Source organism: Etheostoma cragini, chromosome 1 (assembly GCF_013103735.1).
Source record: "Etheostoma cragini isolate CJK2018 chromosome 1, CSU_Ecrag_1.0, whole genome shotgun sequence".
NCBI classification, from domain to species: domain Eukaryota; kingdom Metazoa; phylum Chordata; class Actinopteri; order Perciformes; family Percidae; genus Etheostoma; species Etheostoma cragini.
In genome coordinates this window covers 13,456,313-13,478,044 of record NC_048407.1, presented here as the reverse complement: position 1 = coordinate 13,478,044, position 21,732 = coordinate 13,456,313, and the positions used below count along the sequence as shown (strand labels likewise).

At 42.8% G+C, this 21,732-nt stretch overlaps 1 protein-coding gene across 13 annotated transcripts in view; it reads right to left on the bottom strand.

Annotated features, from left to right (window-relative positions):
* Positions 1–21,732, bottom strand: part of baz2ba (bromodomain adjacent to zinc finger domain, 2Ba) — a 64,929-nt gene that overhangs the window by 11,843 nt on the left and 31,354 nt on the right. For 3 of the 13 annotated variants that reach the window (XM_034880058.1, XM_034880068.1, XM_034880106.1), the window contains 18 exons: positions 17,491–17,667; positions 13,033–13,224; positions 12,783–12,947; positions 11,949–12,139; positions 11,590–11,802; positions 10,818–11,435; positions 8,769–9,537; positions 7,569–7,838; positions 6,646–6,706; positions 6,410–6,518; positions 5,508–5,609; positions 4,721–4,943; positions 4,044–4,136; positions 3,518–3,579; positions 3,189–3,254; positions 2,454–2,519; positions 2,124–2,168; positions 1,834–1,866 (listed from right to left, as the gene is read on the bottom strand). In XM_034880058.1, the coding sequence (XP_034735949.1) occupies positions 1,834–1,866; positions 2,124–2,168; positions 2,454–2,519; positions 3,189–3,254; positions 3,518–3,579; positions 4,044–4,136; positions 4,721–4,943; positions 5,508–5,609; positions 6,410–6,518; positions 6,646–6,706; positions 7,569–7,838; positions 8,769–9,537; positions 10,818–11,435; positions 11,590–11,802; positions 11,949–12,139; positions 12,783–12,947; positions 13,033–13,224; positions 17,491–17,665 (3,453 nt within the window). In that variant the 5' untranslated portion in view covers positions 17,666–17,667. Of the gene's footprint in view, positions 1–1,833; positions 1,867–2,123; positions 2,169–2,453; positions 2,520–3,188; positions 3,255–3,517; positions 3,580–4,043; positions 4,137–4,720; positions 4,944–5,507; positions 5,610–6,409; positions 6,519–6,645; positions 6,707–7,568; positions 7,839–8,768; positions 9,538–10,817; positions 11,436–11,589; positions 11,803–11,948; positions 12,140–12,782; positions 12,948–13,032; positions 13,225–17,490; positions 17,668–21,732 lie in introns of those variants that run through there. The other 10 variants (XM_034880079.1, XM_034880148.1, XM_034880089.1 and 7 more) reach the window with 6 other exon arrangements.

Below are 21,732 nucleotides of genomic sequence, written 5' to 3'. Positions count from 1 at the left end.
ACATTGCACATACAACACCCAAGGTCGACTACATTTAGTGTGCATTAATGTGAAATTGTGAAGCACAAAATTCAATAGAGGCACCATACTTGAACAAACACAAAACAATGCTTCACATGTATACACTTTCACATGTATGGTGGAAGCATAAGTGAAGGAGTAATACATACAGTAATATGATGACAACCAAAAAGCAACACAAAGATGCGGTACAAAGTAGATGTGATGACAGGCTCAAAAAAGAAAAGCAGCTTGAATCGGTGGCGGCGCCTCTAAACTAAAGCTGACACAACAAAAGCAACAAAAAGCTGGTTGCCAGAAGTCTTGTGACGTGCCACATTGGCATGATCAAAATATTAAAATATTATTACATGAGTCAATGCTAAAGGCTTTTTGACATCTGCTCATTTGGTGAGGGGACGGCAAATAAGATTGGATGGTAAAGACTTGCTACAAACGAGCAGTTCCACTTCAGTAGTTTTTGCAGCGTAAGTATTAGCACAGTATGTGATTGTTAAGGATGAGACGTCTGTGTTGTTCTTTGGTGCATGATACACAGTCTACTGCAAAAGGGCACAGGAATCACCAGTGACTGACTATCATTTTATTTGATCTCTTTAGGTTTCTCGCTCCACCGTATCAGGCTGTCATTCCCTATGTGATCCAGGAAAAAAGACACAATTGCCACTATTAGGGCTTGTCAAGGACATTTCCAGCACATACCAGGAACTAAAATAGGCTGTTTATAAGGATTGTTTTGTCAGTGTGATAAACAAAATAGGCTAGATGCCAAGCACTCTGCTACAATATTTCTATGTCCTTATTGGTTTGATTTATCTACAAATGGAAAACTTCAAAAAGGACACATTCAAAACAGACATGGCCTGTGGCATTCAGTTTTTCAATTCATCAAAAAACATTGAATATGTTGAGGGATATTATGATAACAAGCTACAGTACATCAAAAGCATTGCAATTGCATGTGACAACCGTAAATACAAGGATTATTATCATGTATCTCAATTTGCCCCCCTTCATTGTGCTCCAAGTGAAGGGACAAGGGGTTAATGCAACAGTCTGAGGCTCAGAGTCCACTGTGAAACAGATAGGCAGACCTTTAGATTCAGCTGTGACTGTGTATGAGTGAGTAGGGCTACAAGCAGGACAGCCAGGCCAAAATAACATGCTACGCAGAACCATATTTGTCCCTGTGGTGGAATTAATTGTACTGTTGTTCAACAGTCAATTAGGTCTATTTTCAAGCAAAGGTTGTGCTGTGCCTGGAAGTATCTTCCCCATAAAGACAAAATGATTCTCAGTAGCTGTTTTCGTTCTGTGTGCAGGGGCAGTGAATGACAGAGAGGCTGGGATGGGGCAGGTTAAAGTCCAGACACTCTGTGGACTGCAGAACAGATGCACGGACGAGCAGACACAAGCTCCATGTCTTGGCCGAAATCGTCAAGCACTCATGGGTAACACAGGCTATTCCAATACAACAGACAATGTATGTGATGGATGGAAACTCCTCGAGTGCACTTTGAGACAGTGAGTGTGGATTGGCTAGCTGTCTTTGCAATGCATTCTGAGTAGAAAGGGGAGGATGGGGGAGGGGGACAGAAGCTGCCTGGCCACCGTGACAGGGTCAGTTGTCCCTCAGGACGAGCAGATGGAGGCAGCATACTGACTCTTTTTCTCTTTTGTTGGTTTTGCTGGAAAGCCATGCAGAAGAATGTAGTATGACAGCAGCCAGTGCTACACTTAATACATTGCTATGACAACCATAACACAACCAGTTACACGATGCAGGTGTTAGATGTACAAAAATAAACATACCCATACCATATCTAGTCTATGCCTCTCCAACTCCTGCCAGAAAGAGTTGGCAAAATATTATGGAACAGAAATAATATCCAATACCAAAAAGCATGGCGTTTAATAAAGATAAATACTGAAGTCTTTCATTCAATAGATGTTTGGTAACTAAGCAAATGTCTATTAATTCACACATGCCTTGTGTTTAAATGTGCATAGATGCACAAATACACACACACACACACACACTTTTTTTTTTTAACAGTAACTATAAGGTTCAAGTGGCAGAGCAAGTTGCAGTGAATGCCTACCTGGTGTTTGAGAATCTCCGCCTGCTGTCTCCTCAACTCTTTTTCCTTAAAGGCATAAAGGCAAGAAAGAGAAGAGGAGGGGAAAATCAATATGCTTCCATTTTGCCAATATCATGAAAATCACTACAGACTGATGGAATTTCAGCCCCTTTCAAAGGGCCGCTCTAATTTTATTGCCAGCTACTTCTTAAGTGGAAAAAGGCCCACATGATGGTACATACAAAATAATCTAATGTGACTTTTGAGGGTTCCATGCCACATATGTACAAATATTATACTAACCGTAATTTTACATCTATTTAAGGGATTTATTAAAAATAAAAAATATACCTTTATCCGTTTTTCCGCCTCCAATATTTTGGCATTGGCGGCTTCTTCCTTCTTTCTCCGTTTGGCCTATGAATAAAAATCAAGGTCAAAAATCACAGAAACATATATCAATCAGTCTGAGCTGAGGGCTTTGGTGCACTTTAACTGATTGTTTGCAGTTTTCTGGTTTGAGCAGAAGACTTCATGCTCCTGAATGCCAGTCAAATTTGTAAAACACAGCGAATGAATAATGTATCTCTTTAACACCTAATTGTGAAATTGTTGAAGCCTCCCGTTCAGAGTGGCTTGTCAACCGTGTCAACTCAAAATTGATTTAGTCCTGCTAAAACACTTTGAAGCTCCTACAGTATAATTGTGTGTGCCTGCATTTCTGTGTGTGTGTGTGTGTCTGCATCTTTGCATGTGTGTTTGTGTGTGGAAAACAGCACCTTTTTTTTCCCTCGACCCACTTATGCTAAACTGTAACTGTTGTCTAAAGAAAAAATACTTTTCTGTCCAATTTAAATAAGGTCTGAAGAGGCAGCAACAGCCTTTTTAATATTCAACAGCCGTCAACCGAGGCCAATTTAGCATTAGTTCCATGTGGAATTATACCTAAGAAGACGCAACTCCCTCCAATGCATGCTGCTGTTCAGTAATGAGCTTTAGGAAGATTAAAACACTATAGACTGAGGGGCTGTAGCTATCCAGGAATGTTCTGCTTAATCAGAGGTGCTACTGGATCAGATTCTGTACCTCCAAAATTTGCTGCGCCCTGAGTTCCTTCTCCATCCGAATCTGCTGAATGCGCTTGATCTTTTCCTGTAAAAAAAAACAACAACATAATCTCTTAATATTTTTGGGAAAACGTCCTTAGATAAGATCCAACCACTTTCATTCCAAAGACACAACAATAAGTTTAGTACGGGAAGTAATGATGGTAATTGAAAAGCAAGCCTTAAAGCTTTAGAAAATAACCATTCAGCATTTCCTGCGGCGCGCCCAGGGACTACGTGTGTCAGGACACTTAGATAAGGAGAAAGGGAGGAAAAAGATTTGTCAGCACACACGTACAGCACACCCACCTGCTGCTTTAGGATCTTGATCTGCTCTTTCTGCTTCCTCCTCTCCTCCGCTGCCATGATAGCTACAAGAGTCAAATCAGTGTCATGTTAGTGTCTATAAAAATGACCTACAAATCAGCTGTTTTCACATCTTAAATAATTACAGTTGTTAGGCTACGGTGTCACTAAGATAAAGATGTATACAATGCATGAGGCCAATACATCATATATATATATATATATATATATATATATATATATATATATATATATATATATATATACACACACACAGTAAATATATATGTGTTAACAACGAATGTGCTTTAACGTGATGAAAATAAATATGAACATACATATGTATGTTATACATGCAGCAAATATATATAAATATATGCAGCATCATCATCCCTAGAGGCCCTGCATGTCTTTATACTTTACAAATTGGTTTGAGGTGACCATCTTACCAACCGGAAAACCACCACAATCATCCTTACAGCATTGAGCTCTTGTTAACAACACACACAAAAAAACACTCTGGGTTCACCTTGCTGTTTCCGAGCTTCTTTGGCTGCACGCGCCATTGCTTGCTTTTCCAGTTTTCTCATCAGTTTCATCTGGGCGGCCTGTCGGGCTATTTCTGCACAGAGCAGAAAGAAAAGCATTGTCAGTGAGACGGTTTAGGACAATACCTAAATACTACTGTAACCTGACCTCCAACATTTGACTGAGATAATTCAATGGCTTTTGTGAAATTTAGTTAAAATTAGGGACATATACTCAAAACCAATTTACTCACCCTGTAATAATAATTGAGAAGTCTGCCCATTAACATGTTAAAATACTGAAATATACACGGCGAAAGTATTTTTAGGAGGGTAGAACTGACTACTAGAGGGTTCTGGTGCAAAAAAAAGAATGTTTTGACTTTGTAATAACAGCATGTGCAGATTTGTTATTATCAAAGCCAAACAAAAGCCCAGTGACATTGAGATAGAAATAATAACAATACTGATTCATCTCAAAAAGCACCTGTATCTGCATATGAAGAAGTGGGATCTAACGAACAAGCATGACATAAACTGACTTGTCCATATGGTACATGTTTAAAACAGTAACCTCCTTAACCTCTGCTAACAGAACAATGGCTGATTGATTAATTGCACATGCACATTTTATTATTATTAAGACAAACATATTTCAGGGCTCATTTCGTGTGCTAACCTTGAGCCTCTAGCTTGCGCAGGAGTTTGACTTCACTGGGACTGGGGCCCTCGGGCACCAGTGGATCGCCCACATTAGGGGGCCGTCCCTTCCTCCGTCGGGAACCTTTGCCACCTTCGCCCGCTACCTGGCGGTCTGAATTAGGGGGGCGACCCCTACGGCCTTCCATCGCCAAAATATGAGGAATGACCTCCTCTTCATTCAACAGGCTCCATTGTAAACCCTAAACGTACCACGCAGAGATTGGGAGTGATACGGAGGGTGAAACAGTGAACAAAATGTTGACATACATCATTTCATGTGACTAAGAAACAATTTAATTGTTAGCTAGCTAGACAAATCTGGTTGTATTCAACAGGGGTTAAAATAAATGAGTTAACTGATATATCATATTTTCTATAATACACAGTAAAAGCTGGCTAAACAATGCAAAAATAGGAAGTACTTATTTGTGAGTTTTTCTATGGCCCCTCAGCACTGTGTGTATTTACTCTATTCTGCTTTCAATTACACACAAATCTATTTTCTAATTTATCTCTTTGTATCAAAGACACATAACATGGAATTAATAACTGGTCACCTGTGGAAGTAATGTCAGCTGATTATTACATTTATCCATGCACAGTGAGAGGTCTATGAACTAGGACTACTGAGGGTTTTGGTTGATTCCTATTCAAGCCCTGACAGCGACTGCTGAATGAAGCTTTGCCTGCCGCTAGATGAAAAGATGAACAGGGATCACGAAGTGAGAGAGAGAGAGAGAAATAGAGAGATGAAAGGCAGTCACCTGGGGTCCTTCTCTGGCTTCATAGAAGTCACCAACCCTTATCTTTGCACTGAAGCTAAAATTATCGCGCGTGATGCCACTTATTCCATTTCTGGATAGATACTACAGAAGAGAAAATAATAATGGCGTTGGTTTAGGCAGAAAAAAATGGTGAAATTAGCGACATTGAAAAGCAACTGGGAAGCACTAGATTGGGAGTCTAAGGTTACAGTGTGCATCTGTGCAGTGCTACTAATCATTATAAAAGCCACAGGGACAAAAAAGAGCAAAAGCTCTCAGGAGAGAAAAACGGTTCTGACCTTGGGGTGCACAATTCAGGGCCTTTCTTATTTATCTGAGGCCATGCTCTGCTTTTTACTGCCTACTGAGTGACTAGCAGTGAGTGAATGTTACCGAGTGCACATTTTTCTCTTTGCACTACTACACTGAAAGACAGTTCTGACGATAAGCGTAGTTGGGCTTTTGATAAAGCAAACAAAGAAGATTATAGACTATAATATACTATACAAATAGGGCCAAAGCTGTGCATCCCAACACTAACCATTTATCATTTCTTTGGGGAGGGGGTGGGGAGGAGAGTTGAAAAAAGTGGCAGGGGAAGTGGATCTAAGAATATCATCTCACACTATCAGGGTCATAGAAAGCGGGGTGGGAGTGGAGTGCAGCTGGAGCGATATCATAGATAATATACATCAAATCCTGATACACAAGCATTTGTTTGAGCGATGTGGATGAGCAGTATTGCAATTATTAGCCAAAACATCTTTCCATGTCAAATCATAAACCGCCCACAGTGATTCCCACTTTAATCCCTGTTACGAACTGCTCATCTGTATGCCTCAAAATATTTGCTTCTGTATCATGGATGTAAACTAAGCTGCAGTGCTGTGAGGCCGAGGTACCTTCATCACATCTGGGTACTGCCTTAGTTTCTTGCCACACGGGCCGTAGTAGGCCACCTCTCCCTGTGATCGCCCTGCCACAGATTTGATTCTTGTTTCTCTCCGCCACCTGGGATTTTTTTTAAGAATGAAGAAATAGCAAATAGGTTGTTCAGAAAGACTGTCGTAGATTTGTTACCAAGCACTGATGTAAGCACTCTATAGGGAAATGCATTCTCCCAGCCTCTTGTACATACCCCAACTCCAGAGGTATCATCAACTCCTTCTCATCCATCACCCTCTTCCTCTTCCCTAAGCCTGTGGAGAGACAAGAGTTCAACCATCAATTTGACAGCACAACTGCCGACTGGAACCCACACACATACAGTAGCAACAGCCAAAGCCCCTGAACTAACCAGTAATCATACCTGGCAGGTAACCAAGAACATGCACGTGTACGCACACTGGCCTTTCAAAGTGACATTTACCAGCATCAGGTGAACACAAAAGTTACACACAATTTTCTGAGCTGCCGTTTTAAAATCATAAAACTAAAATGCCAAGTGTGATGTATATGAACACAGGAGTGAATTTACATCACATTGCATTGTGTGATGAACAGTGTATGTTAACTACTAATAACTAATAATACTACAATAATGACTACTAAGAATAACTACTTGGATTATTCCTGGCAAGCTATTTTCTCTGATCTAGGTAACCTCTCCACATTAAATTAAGGCGGATGTTAACCTTGTTGCTGTGTCAAACAAGTTGTCAGGGCTCTGAGGCATGTCCCTACAGGACCTAAGAGCTCCGGTTAGCCAGACTCACAACCAACCACCTCCTTCCTGGCTCTCTAAAAGTAACAATCCCCCTTCACAGTAATCTGAGGATGATGAGTTGCTCTGTTGTTCAAGAGCAGAGGCCTTGGAAGCAGAGCAGCAAAGCAAGCTCAGCAAATGTCACATTCAAACAGTTAACTCAGTTTTTTGGTTTACACTTTTGTATCTTTTTAAAAACAGTTAATACATAACCTCCTAAATCTCTAATATCATTCTCTTCTTCTCTATCCACTTCACAATTAAAAAATATAACATAAAAAAATGAGAAGCTGTTACAACCATCCTTCATTATTAATGTGTACCCTTTTCATGCACATATTCATCAAAGACATTACCTAATGGAGATGCTAGGCTGTAGGAGGAAGAGCCTGGAGAGCTGTGATAGGCCAAGGCACTGGAGCTGGTGACCATGGTGGGAGTTTTGATGACCTGTAGGTTGAGAGGGGAGCAGCTGGTGGCGGTGTGATTGGTTGAGGTGTTCAGTAGTTCTGGGCCTTTGGTTAGCCTACGGGGAGTCATCTCCTTCTTAGATGATCCAGACGGCAGCAGTTTTAACTCCTTCACTTTCTTCCCAGAGATGTCGCTGTCTGAATTGCTATCAGACTCTGAAATGGGAGTCCAGGACACACAAAGTGGGTAAGGATCGCTGAAGATATTTTGCAGGTAAAAATACAGAACACTGCGTAGTGCCAGACTCTCAGTTGTGAGGATTTGCTGCTTGTTATTTGTGTTATGGGAAAGTAAACAGTTTTGGACAGGTTGGTCATATAAAGCAATTCAGTGATATTGCCTCTGACTTTTTTTTTCTTTTTTTTTTACAATTTTGTCACTTCATAAGGTTACATATATCGTGGTTTTTTTTGCGGCAATTTTTTATAAATTGATTCTTTTCCCTAGAACATCCCTAGAACATCCCAAGAATATCCCTCGAAATTCCCTTCAATATTTTTAATTTATTTAATTTTTTACCAATGATTCACCTAAATATTGTCTGTTTAAACGGTACCGCCAACAGCAACTACAGTATATATCCGTTTGCAGCAAAACAGACCGAAAGCAGAAAATCCAGAAAATACATGTGATGTACTTCTTTACAAATTAAATAAAAGTCAGACTGACTGAGTTGGAATGTGATGTGCATTTTAAGGCCTTTACTTGACAGGAAAGCTGAAGACATGAAAGAGGAGAGAAGGGGGGGGGATGACATCCAGCAAAGGGCTGCAAGTCGAAGTCGAACCCAGGCCCACTGCATCGAGGAGTAAACCTCTACACATGGGTGCCCGCTCCAACTGAGCTATCTGGGAGCCCATGATGTGCGTTATTTTAGAAGTACTCAATACTATCGAATCGCAAAACATTGAGAATCGCTGTAGCTTAAAATCACAATACAAATCCAAACAGCACCCATGTATCGTGAAAGAATCAAATCGAGACAAAAGCATATAGTCCCAGCCCTAAATATTTTATATTTTAATGGTCAGCTCATCATTTAATTGAGAAAGTTGCTATTACTCTTGGAAATAGAAGGTACAAACCTGAAAGACTATCATCTGAATCCTCTTCATCCTCCTCCTCCTCCTCCTCCTCCTCAAGGTCGTCATCCTCATCATCATCATCATCTCCTGAGTCATCAGATTCCTTGTTAGCCGGAAGACCAGCTGTGGGGTTACATGTCCCAGGGATCCCCACTCCAGGAATTCCAACTCCAGGTATACCAACTCCAGGAATCCCGATCCCGGGCTCTCCTCCACGGAACAAATCTACTAGAGACTGTACCAGATGGTTCTGAGAGAAACCCTTCCAGGCAGCTAAAGGGTCCGCTTGTCCCAGCCCTGGTGTCTGTCCCAGCCCTGGTGTCTGTCCCTTACCCTTAGTGGTCTTGTTCTTTCTGGATCCATGGCCTGTGGCATGGGGTGAGGTAGTGGAGGGCTGTGAAGGTGGCCCAGATTGGCCAGTAGTTTGGGTCCTGCTCGCCCCTGTGCTCAGATTGACAGGCATTGACCCAGCATCAGAGTCACACTGAGGGGACTTGCCATGACAGGCAGAGTCTTTGCGAGGTTTTGTGATGAGGGCCAAAGGTGCGTCCTGAGTGATGCTTTGGATGACTCCATTGGGGTGGTGAGGTTCAGGGAGCCCCAGCAGGGCACTCGAGAGGAAGAGGTTGGAGTGATTGTTCTGGGGTGGAGGAGGCAGAGCGGGTGGCAATGGCGATGAAGACAGAGACGTCCTTTTGGGAGACTTGTTTGGCCCCTGCTGCTGCTTCTTCAGCTCAGCTGGGAACGTCTGCCCTTGGGACATGAGGGTCTGGGAATAGAGGAGAAGAAGAGAGGGAGAGAACAAGGAGAAGCAGGGAGTCAGGGGAGGGAGGGAGAGGGAATGGGACAATGGGAGGAACAAAAAAAAGGTTAGCGAAATAATTAGAAAAGAAGTGGGACAAAGTGGAGTTGCTCTAGCTGTCAGTTAGCATCACTGTTGATTGTTTGAGCAGGTGACAAAACTACAATGCTGAACACTGGTACAGTTAACTGTCTCTAAACCCCTTTCTAGGAAACAAAAAGAACATTATTGCAATAACCAATGGCATTGTACTCTGCCAAGTTCACAGAAAGAGACTCGGTGCATTCGAAAAGCTCCATCATCATTATCATCATGCAGCTGGGCTGTATGCCTTTATTACACTGATCACAACTTTGTGTTTAAGCAAAGGCAGGTTAGACTTTTAACGTTGCACTTTCAACTGGATGTGATATGAAGTGAAACAAATCAATTTCACAGACCATGAAATACAGTAACAGTGCTGAAACCACAGGGGGAATTTAGCTTGTTGTAAACTTCTCTATACCGGTAAAAACAGGAAAGAGGAAATGATTTTCACAGAATAAGCTGATCTTGAAAGGTTTAGCTTATTGATTATTGCCCTACCATCCATCTGAAGAAAAGGATTTTGTGTGATAAAAGCAAAAATGTCAATTTCCATTTCATCTGAACTGATGAAAAACATAAATAATACAGTAGCATTTGTGCAGACACAAGGTGTGCTTCAGAATGGTAATACAACTAAAATCATTAACCAGGCTAAACTTATCAGCATTAGAGCAACCACTGTGTGTAACCACTGTAAATCTCCTAGAAGCTGTTAAAACTTAAAAAACACAGAACACCATGACGACACACAGTTCATAGAGTTTAAAAAACTATATCTAAAAGCTAATTTGATCTTTATACAACACATTTGGCCTGAAGCAGCTTTAAGGGTAAACCTGCTGCAATTACACAATATAGTTATTGACTACAGTAGGCAATGGATTATTGTGTTTAATCAATGTGATAAATAGCCAGCATATTGAAAGGGGTGCTGGTTATGGTGGTAATGATAGAATAAAAAAAGAGAAGTCTAACTGCGCGTTCAGCTCAAGTGGATGAATTCATTACTGGTAATGTGTTAGGAAAAACTTTGTTTACTAATGCTGACTGTGCAGCTATTTATCTCATCTACACATCTCATAGCATACTGTGTATATGCAAAGTAATGTGTGTCATTTGAGTTGTTATGGTAAATTAATGGCATCATTTAACTGGCTTACCTGTTTTAGCCTGAACTCATTGATCTGCGCAAGTGAAGCTTCCAGCTGTTTCTTCTTGTTGGATTTACCCGAGCCAGGAACAGTGCACCGAGGTGGCTTCAGTGAGGACTTCTGGGAGCTTGTTGCAGATGAGGTCAAACCAAAGGGTTTTGCGGAGGTAGACAGTGGGAGAGTTGAGTGGGGCGGAGAGGGGACTGAGCGAGGCTTAGGGGAGGAGCAGAGGGAGAGGGGCAGGTGCTGGGGAGAGGAGGAGGGCAGCAGTTTGGGAGGTTTGGGAGAGGCAGTGCTGCAGAGTGCCTTTGGAGATGTGGTGAGGGCTATGGGGGAGGAAGACTCCCTCTGGGGCTGAGAGAGGAGTGCCAGGGGCTTTGAGTTGGCAGCCAAGCCAGTGGACTGGATCACACTGAAGTGTTGCTGTGGGCCCTCTGTCCAGGACCTGGAGCTGTGCATGGCCAGCAGCGCCGTTTGGGACAAGGCAGGAGGGGAGGCAGAGCAGGGTAAGGGCAAAAGGTTAGGGGGGTTGGAGGAGACCTTGTGAGCCTGGGTGTCTTTCTTGTCATGGAGCTCCCCAGAGAATGGTCTGTCAGTCTTTGCAGTTCCAGTACCTGGTATCAAAACCTAAAGAGGAAATGAAAGAAGGAACTGAGAATAACCTCATGATTTGATCATTTAGTTTATTACAATCAACTTTTTTGGGCACTATTTTGCTGGCATCCTGCTTTGCACCTGCACAAAAGCAGATTAGATTAGATCATCTACTTGTCTTCTTTACCTTTGTTCTCTTCCTGCTCCGCTTCTCTGAGTCCGACATGTCACTCTGTTTGTCCTCTTCTTCGTCATCCTCATCCTCATCCTCATCATCTTCGTCATCCTCTGCTAAGTCTTCCAGATCACTGCTGAGGGACCCGTCACTTGAGCTGTCTGAGGATGTGCCGGACTCACTGTTGCTCGCCACACAAGTGTCTGCTGGCTTCTTCCGTTGCTTCTGAGTTGAGAGCAAAAAATGCAAGAATCAGTCTTACTGTTTAACATATATATGTATGACATATATATATATATATATATATACACACACACATCATGTGTATGGTCTTCTTAAAACTGAGGAGTAAACTAAATTTCAGTACTGACCTTCTGTGTTTTGTGGATCGGTTTTTCCACCAACTCTGGATTGCTCTTAGGGCTGCTACGGTGACTATCAGAGGGGTCTGACTTTTTGGTTGGCTTAGTCGATGCCTGAACAGAAGCCGGACTCGCAGAAAAGCTCCCTGATTGTGTGGTGGGAGGACAGACGCCGCTGCCATTCACTGCCCCATTCACCCCTAGCAACACAAACCAGATTTACAGTATTACTAATCAGCTCCATCTTTTCTGAGAACTTTGCTACACGGGATAATGAAATAGCTGGAACTAACTGCAGAATGGAAAAAAGGCTAATAAAAATATTGATTTATACATGTATCTCATCAAACATGCTGGCTGCGCGAGGCCCATGCCCAACATGACTGGTTTACATTATAAAAGATAAATTAAAAGATACTGTGAAATTAAAAGAGCTCAAGAAACAGAGATTACGAGAGGGAACACAGGGGGACGAGCGGAAGAGGGAGGTTGACAGAATCACTAAGTGAGGACTGAAAGTCATTAAATCTGCCTTGAATAGGGGAAATCTCATCATAGGACAAAGTGGATTTAGGTTGTGGAAGAAGAAGACACAGATAAAGATGGTGCGAGAGAAGAGACAGAGACAGAAAATGCCATTCCCTCTTAGAAAACTAATCAATTAATTCCCAAACTTTAAGACTCACATAACACATAGGATTATACTATATGGATATGTTCATGTTTCATTTAAAACAAATGTCTCATTGTTAACTTCTACTTTCCTGCTTTAATTCTCTAATAATAACCAAGTTGAATGTAACTATAATGATCAATGAATTGGTCTTCTGCATAGCGCTGTACCTTTGGGTGGGGCATGGCTATTCTTGCCAGGCATCCTGATCTGAACCGGGCTGGCGCTGTGGTTGGGCTGAAGGTGAGGGGTGAAGAATGGAGGGAAGCTTATGAAAGAGGGTAGAAAGGCAGCAGCTCCCCGTCCATGGGCTTCAGCAGCTCGCCACCACTCTGCTGTAAGGGGAGAGGAGAGAAATTTAAGATGCATTCCCATTCAGCCAATTGCCCGCCCAAAACAATCAAAAAGTCACTGTCTTACCAGAGAGAGCTCCCAGTTGAGGGTGGGCAGCCAGAGCAGCTGACATGCCTAGGGAACCCAGGCCTCCAAACTCAGGCCTGCCTGCTCCGGTAGTGTAGAGGGCTCCGAAGGCTGGGTGGTTGACTAGAGGGAAGGCACTTGACAATGTGGAGCCAATGAAGGGCTGCTCTCCTGGTGCTCCAAACAGACGGCCTGAGAGAGATCCAAACCAAGCAGGATGTGTTCAAAGGTTTTCATATGCAGTCCACAACAAATAGTTGTGTAAAACAACACACTGGCCAATGAAACAATGCCAAAAAGTGGAGATATGTTAAAGGAGAAATGATGCTGGTTGTGGCCTTTGCGTTTCCATCAAATATTCAAACACAAAAAATAAATACCTGCTTCTTGACAGTAAATTCAACATGGAGGGCCCTTTGCTAGTTTAAGACTGTCCACTTTTGCCCACCTTTGCGCCTATGGGTGTGCTGGTCTTACAGGGAGGTGTGTTCAGGGGAATTCTCGACGTATTGCTTTCTTGAGGCAGTGGGAAGTGACTGCGCCATTGACCAACAAAAACCTTAGTCTAAAGTCAATAGCGCAGCATTTCATTGTTATTTTAACAGCAAATTGGTCAAATGCGCCTAGGCTTTATGCACAGCGTGTGCATACTATGCTTGTTACACACACACACACACACACACACACACACACACACACACACACACACACACACACGGAGGCACAGCATATAAAAATATGACGGCGCAAATCTGCCATCACAATAGCAATGTTAAGCAACGGTATGAATGAGCCTGGCTTTAAAAGGGAATGGTAAATGACACTGATTGGTTATGCATGTTACGCCCAAAACACATCTATCACTTAAAGAAGACACTAAGTAAAACTTTTTTGAAACAAGTTTTATCTGCCGTCAAACTAGCAAAAGTGGATTTAGACACACCCTAAACACACCTGCGCTATCCGCTTCACGCTGTGCGCTTGGCTGGTTAAAATAGGGCCCAGAGTGTCTGAGTTTATTCTTAAAATTGTTCTTGCTAAGAGTTCTGAGAATTCCATGGAATTTTGTTTTTTCAAGCTACTGTTTCACCTTTAGATACTGACTAAACAGCCCTATATCACAGGATTAAAAGATGAATTCCATACAGGAGGTGAACTTTGCTTTGAACTCTGGTGTCTAAAAATAAAAGATGTTTTACTATTTGTACATATTTATCATCTTCTTCCATTAAATGCAATTTTGACATAAGGATACAGATGGTATGACAGTTGTTTATTGCACCTTTAGCACAACTCACTGAACTACTGTTAGTTTGTATGTTTATTCGTGTAGACCGAGAACATTGTTCTCAAATTACCTCGCTGAGCTCTTTTCATGTATGGACCGACAGGGTGTAACAACTAGACTTAAACAGCTTTTGAAAGTGTCACTTCTTATCCACCTGACTATAGAAGAATTAAATACAGAACGACCGTCTTCTCTTTGAATTAACTTCAGATTTAGCTTTTACTGAGTGCACCTAATTTTAAAGGGCAGCCGTACTGTTTCTGAGCATGACAGACTGACTATGATGCTTATGTCTACACAGTAAAACCTCCACATTTAAATGACAGATCATTTTGTCATAATCCCATTTCAGCACACAACTATTTGTGTATTTGTATTTCTGCAGTTCAGACGGAGTGAGAATATGCTCTGGTGTGGCTGGATATTGTCGGTGAGAAAAAGAGTTGTGTGTATAAGGTGTAAAACGCTAACCTCTTTCTATCCTTGTGGCATTCAATTTCAGCACAGAAGAATACTTCATCAACATCATCATCGTCTAGCGTTTTCCTGAGCACAATCATTTCTGGCAGGGGCGACTGCCACGTATTACCTCCTCCCAGAGTCAGATGCAATTTGGTGTGAGCATATTTCATGCAAATTCAATTTCTATTCCAGGAAAAGAGAGCAAGCCTGCTTGATGCCTCTGCGTAAGCCAGGTAATACACATGCAACAAAAAGTGATGACTGAAGAAAAGGAAAGTGTTGTGCATGGTGTAGATGAAAATGTCAAACTACCATACACTTGCACATGCCACAGAAATGTAAAACAGAGTGACACCAGCACACAGTGTTTTCTGAACTAATGCAGTCTGGGATCTCATTATCCAGAGGGAGACTTTACATAGTAGGGCCAGTTATGTGTGCTCTATAGCAAAACACTGAGGAAGACAGTTAATGAACATGACTCTACAGATGCATCTCAGGGACTATTTTTAAGATGGAATCAAACGGTTTGTGGTTATGTGGCGAGGAGACAAAGCCTTACCAGCATGCCAGCAGTGTGACGTATGAGAGTATAGCCCTTTGTGTTGGCTTCAAGGCCCCTCTCCAGCACAAGATAGCAAAATCTGCCTTTTGAATGTCATTACAATATGCTGAATATGTAGAGCCCGCCTTGCCAGCGTCAGCTAGCGGATATGAAGATAAACGACTGCAATGCAACCCCCGGAAAAGGCCAGCCACAGCATTCACTTATGCCTGAGGTGCCCACCTCTTCCCCACACACCCCTTCCCTTTCTAGGCATCTGCAAATGCCTATTCAATATTAATGCAGGCTTCCAGAAGGCGAATAATTAAATCTAAAAATTTGAATGCAAAAAAGAAGCACGGAAAAGACATACCTACGATTACCTACTCTCTCTTCCTCGCTCTGTGTCTGTCTCTCTCTCGCCCCCCTCGCCCTCATTTTCATTCTGTTGCAATCCTTCCTCCACTCTGACAAACTGCACCGCCTGCTTTTTTCATGTTTGGATGCTGCCGAAGGGGGATTAATTTGTTGTTTGTTGCAGTCAATCAAATTCCCACGGACAGATTTAAGTTAATTGCATCCGTGAGTTGATCCCAGAAGAAGAGTGCTACAGTGCCAGCGCCGATCAGCTTTTATTCTCCAAGTGATATCCTCATCAATGACACATGGGCGCTCACACTGAGTCCGTGCTCATTTATATGTTGTTCAGATTTTTTTCCCTTCTAAAGTGTCAGTGGCACATTGGCAAAGGACCTTGAATTAATGTCTTCACAGTCTGCGATGAAACTACATCTCTCCAATACGTAATGACTGATGTTGCTTGCTCATACAAAATACTTGACATACCGGTATTCTTCTTGTTCTGGTTGAGATTGCTTTTCCTTTTTAATTATGACACTGATCTGGGAAAGCAAATGGCACGACTTCAACTCTTTTGGCTTACTTGTATGTATTGTATACATATTACAGTCCACACAGTGGACAAGGTATGAAATGGAAAAGAATTGGCTTGCTTAATACCCACATAGCGCAGCAGAAGTTCGGAGCTAACAGCCCGCCTCTCAGCATTTCATTTGACGCTCAGTCCAAAATCGCTTATCTAGAAAATCTGAGCACACATAATGGCACAGAGGGATAAGAGGGATGTATAATGCATAAGGAGGACATGCTCCTAATGGCTTCTTCTTTGGGCAACACTGAGGAGATGGAGGACAAAACAAGAGGCTTTTCTGCTCTTTCCTTCCTCTTCTCTTAACGAACAGAAAAGACAACTATCTTAGAGAATGTGCTATTCAGTGCTAAGCGCAATCTTATTTTTTGTGAGTATGTCTCTGTGTGTGTGAGTATGTCTATGTGTGTGTGTGTATGTCTCTGTTTATGTGTGTGTGTGTGTGAGAGTGTGGGTTTGTGTAAAGTAGGCTTCTGGAAAAAGAGCAAGACATTAAGAAATGAGGAGAAAGAGAGTATGAGCAATTGATTCACTCACTCTCACAAGGGATATTTGAAAAGCACACAAAGCTAAAAACACGTGCACACAAATAGATACACTCCTCTTTACCTAATGGATCTGACCAATACATAGAAAAAGAGGCTGGATGCTGGACAGGGCTGACTAGACACTGAGTGGCTGACAAATGTTAAATCATGCAGGCAGAGGGTCACTCTCTCTCTCTTTCCCTTTCTCTCTCTCTCTCTTTCTCACACACACACACACACACACACACACACACGCAAAGTGTCGTGCTGAGCCTGACTCCGAGGCAGCTGGAGCCAGGGAGCTGAAGGTTGTCAGGAGACATGGTGAAGCATGTGTGTGTTTCTCACACAAAAGAGCCCCCTAATTGTTTGGGATTCATTAATGCAGCAGCTTTTCAATTGCAACCCAAGCTGTCAGAAAAAAAAAAACTCCTTGTAGCTGGGAGAGAGGTGTGTTCACACAGGCTGCAAAATAACTGTATAATTAATACAGGAGGAAAGTCATTTTTCAAGGTAAAGAAATGAAGAGGATTCTGAATGCTATCGAGACATGAAGGTGACCATATTTGGCTTGTTTTGTTTTTTTGGTTACTTGTAAACTGTTGCAAGGTGTCCTGGTATGTCTCTCTTCCTGTGCACATGTGGTTGTTGAGAGACAGAACATCGAGGGAGAAAAGGTGCTTCTTACCAGAGGTGCTGAGGGTGGATCCCAGTGCTGAGGGGCTCGGGGCCAGGCTGCTCTTAGAGTGGGGAGCTGGGGAGGATGAAGAGGAAGAGGAGGAGGAGGAAGAGGCCGCGGGGGAGGAGGTGCGAGCAGCAGACAGGGTGGGCGCAGGGGAGGCCAGCCGCTCTCCAGACTCCATATCTGTCAAACACAATCCAATCAGCAGGGTTACAATAGTAAAGCACACACACCCGGACACTCACAAACACACAGGCTTAAACACATATACACAAATGCATATTGTCACACACACACACACAACGTGTTCTAGCAAGCGAGTGCACACACACACACACACACACACACACACACACACACACACACACACATCTCCTGACACTTTTCCTTTCACATCTCACTTCCCCTGAACAATATTTCTATTTAGCCATGCTCACTGGCTCCCAGCCTCCATTGATTCTATATAGGGTAGGAAGGAGGATGACGTCTTTAAGGACTCAGATGCCGGACAACAAATCCAGTTTTACATTTTGATGCAATACAATGCCAGTGCTGAGAATGTGTTCTGCAACAAGACAGTCACTTTTACTGAGAACTCACTCTGCTGAGGTTGAAGTGGGATTTTTGTAAAGACAAAAACAAAATGTTGCACTTTTCTTCGTCATTCTCTCAGACACACAGAGGAGATCACAGAGGAGTGTGCTGACAAGCTCACACACATACGCACGCACGCACCCACGCACCCACGCACACACAGACAGACACACACACACACCTGTGTTTCACAGCCAGGATCCCTTTACATATCCTTAATGAAAAAGAATGACATTATAATATAAGAGCTCTTTGAGGCCTTTAAAGACAACATTGCTCCCTGAGTCCTTTCAGTTTCAACTAGAACTAAATGGAGAGGCTTTTAGATGATGGGTGCATTAACTAGCACAGCTTTCCATTATCAGTCTCACAGAGTCACCATGCCAGCCATTAACCAACCAACAACATAAACCCTCACAAGAAACATTAGCCATTTTGCATCAAAATATTTTCCTTGCATTATTCAACTTTAATCCCCTTTGCTTACAACTGAGAGCACCATTTTGCTGTGCCCACACAGCTGCTAACTTGTGCAGCCAAACACATACAAAACACTTTCAAAACACATGAATTTGCACACACACACACACACGGGTGAACGCAGACTTCCACATTCAACCCCCGCTGCAGACACACAAAATCACCTCCCCTGTCTATCACATCAACCTGACTCTTTTTCTCTCTTCTCTTTTTCCATATCCCTCTGCCTGACACTAATCCAGGACTGAAAATCCCCTTCAAAAGCACAGTTTGCAGATTGTGTTTTACAGGCAGGCTTTGTTATTGTGTCATTACACATAAACAGTCTCTGCCTCCATCTCTCTTTCCTTTCCTCTCTCCTGCCACCCCTCCGTCACCCTCCCTCCCTCTCTCCTCTGCAGTGGGAGCAGAGCCACTGATTAAATCTCTGAGACAAAAGCTGCTATCCTCTGAATATCAAGTATCAGCCTTTCGCCAGGAGCAACACTGACAAGAGAGAGGGAGAGTGGGAGAGGGAGAGAGGGAGAGCAAGAGGCGCGGATGACAAGAAAACCTGCTGCAGTCCACGGGGAGGAGGCTGGTGTGCCATCGGACTTGGGCAGCCATGACTGCCGTTGCTGCAGTGAAAAGATGGTGGTTGTGTGACTATGAGCAAGGTCAAAGGTCCTACTAGTGGCCTCTCGCGTGAGGTGACAGGATGTGGGTTAAAGAGGCACATTATCAGCCTGAATGGCAAAAAAAATGAACATTACATATTACTTACAAAACACATTTCTGGCTGAGCAAAGATGAAGTGTTTCATTGTAATCTTAACCAAAACAACTGCTACTCCTCTGCCACATTTTACTGCACGAATGGCTGTCACACTCTGTGCTCCTTCGCTTAGGCTGTCACCCTTTAAATGCCAGGTTATGGTGAAAATGACGCGAAAAAGGTTCTTTACCAAGATTTGAAAAAAGAGAGTTCATATTGACAATTAATGTAAGTATCATTAAAAGTGTGAGAGAAGCTGTGGCCCTTCATAATTATCATAATGCACATGAAAACAAAAGGCTTGTTTCTCGGAGGACTAGTAAGCTTATGTGGTGTCAGCTGGTAAGTGAAGCGGATCATTCCCTGCTTTTTCACAGGGAAGGAAAAAAACAGAAAGATTGAGGGCGAAAAAGGATAAGCAAGACGATACTCTCTGATTTTGTTATGGATAAAAAGACAGAAGAATCAAAAAGAGTGTGGAAGATGAAGGACGGGCTGTAAACCATTCCTGTCGTTTCTCAATATCTGCACTTAATGTCTCGCCTTGTCAAAACGTGATGATGTGAACAGAATTGATTTCCCCCCTAACAAACAACAAAAAAACCAATCCCTCCTTTGCAGAGGTGTAAAGCAGAGCTACCCTCCCCCTCATCTCCTCTCATCTCTCACACTCTCTCAAAGGGCCTCTTTCTGGGATGAGGGATGGAGAGAAAAAGGACAGGGGGGGGGGGCAAGTCCATCTTCCTCTGACAACAACAAACTGATCACTTAGTGCAATTAAATCTAATCACAATAATAAGATTGAGCCTAGCACTGTACAACCAAATGCACAGCCAGAACAATGATTGCAACAATAATGGAGCGCCAAGGTATTTAAGGATCCAATCCCGACTTAATTATGAGAAATTAAAATGGATTTAGCATCAGAATTAGCTTGATTTTATAGGTAATTAACGGCACACTACAGTGGCGGTATAAGGCAAGCGTTATAATCTCTGTGAACGGCTAAATCAATTTGACGTGAACAACACCAACCAATCAACGCAGAGCAGTGCAACCAGAAACAGCAGGTCTCGCAGATGCAAGGAGAGGGAGAATTTATGCTAATGGCTGAACTATGATTTATAAGATGTGTTCCAGCACCGGATTCAGAGTCACGTCCACAAATACAACACAGCGCCCAGCTGTCAACACATGCATCTAACAGTGGCTGGATACAACGGCCCTTCAGGAGATAGTGTAGCTATAAACAGCTCTGCTGTTTTATGTTTGCATGTGGCCTTCATATGGGAGCCTTTACATGTCAGTATCATCTGAAAGGAGGACAACATTGTGTTAAGGAGAGATCGAGTGTGTACATTTGGTGGTGCTGTAATGGCCTGTGCTGCTTGGTATGGGGCCTTACATCATGCATATGTTGTGTGGTGTTGTGTGTCTGTGTTGCGTGTGTGTGGCGGGGCTTGGATACGCGTGCAGCGGTTTTACAAAAGACTGCCAACGCATGTGCCGATACAAGTGTGTGTGTGTGTTTGTGTGTGTGTGCTTATGTGTGTGTCACAGCCTCAAACTATTCAGCCCCCTGTGTGTCTCACTCCTGCCCCTTTCCTTCTCGCCCCTTCAACACACACACACACACACACAAAACACACGCGTACACACAGTAACAGATGGCTGATACTAACTGAGATAATCCGCCAACAGAGTCATCAGCATGGATCAGTGGTAATCAGAGTGTGGACACAATGTCTCTTCTCCAGCCGTAATGGAAGGAGCGCCTGGCGCAAGAGAAGGGAAATGCATTATTCCCCATGATGCCCTGACCCCATTCAAAGACACACAGTGGCTCCCAGCTCTCTTTCTTTTTTCTCCTTGCCGACAAAGACTTTATCATTGCTGCTGCTTCCGCAACATTCACCGTCTTTTATTGTGATCTGTTACTGTGTCAAACACAGACCTCTATTTAGTAGTGTCCTGCTCTGAGCAGCTAACAAGACAAATGTCCACATAGCTAGTGTGTCATGAGGAAGGTTGCTGGTGAAGAAGGGGATCAGAATCATGACTGGAATGAGTAATCCACCATTAGCACTTCTTGTTTAATCAGTGTATGGGAGTCACAGCTTCTTTTATTTACACTTTGCGCCGAACAAACTATTTACTATTGACATGTTTTTATATTACCAATTCCAGTAAATAATTAGGTTTCTTCTGAGAACTGATTATACGTGTCTAGTATACAGAAGGTCCTCACTTCTTATAACTCACTTATAACAAAAGGCACTGCACACACACACACACACACACACACACACACACACACACAAAGGGAGTTTCTGTTACAGGTGTTGGTGAAAGTGAGTGCAGTGACACTGACTCTGAACCAGCAAGAACATCTTTTATTTCTGACCTTGTGTAGCTCTTCCT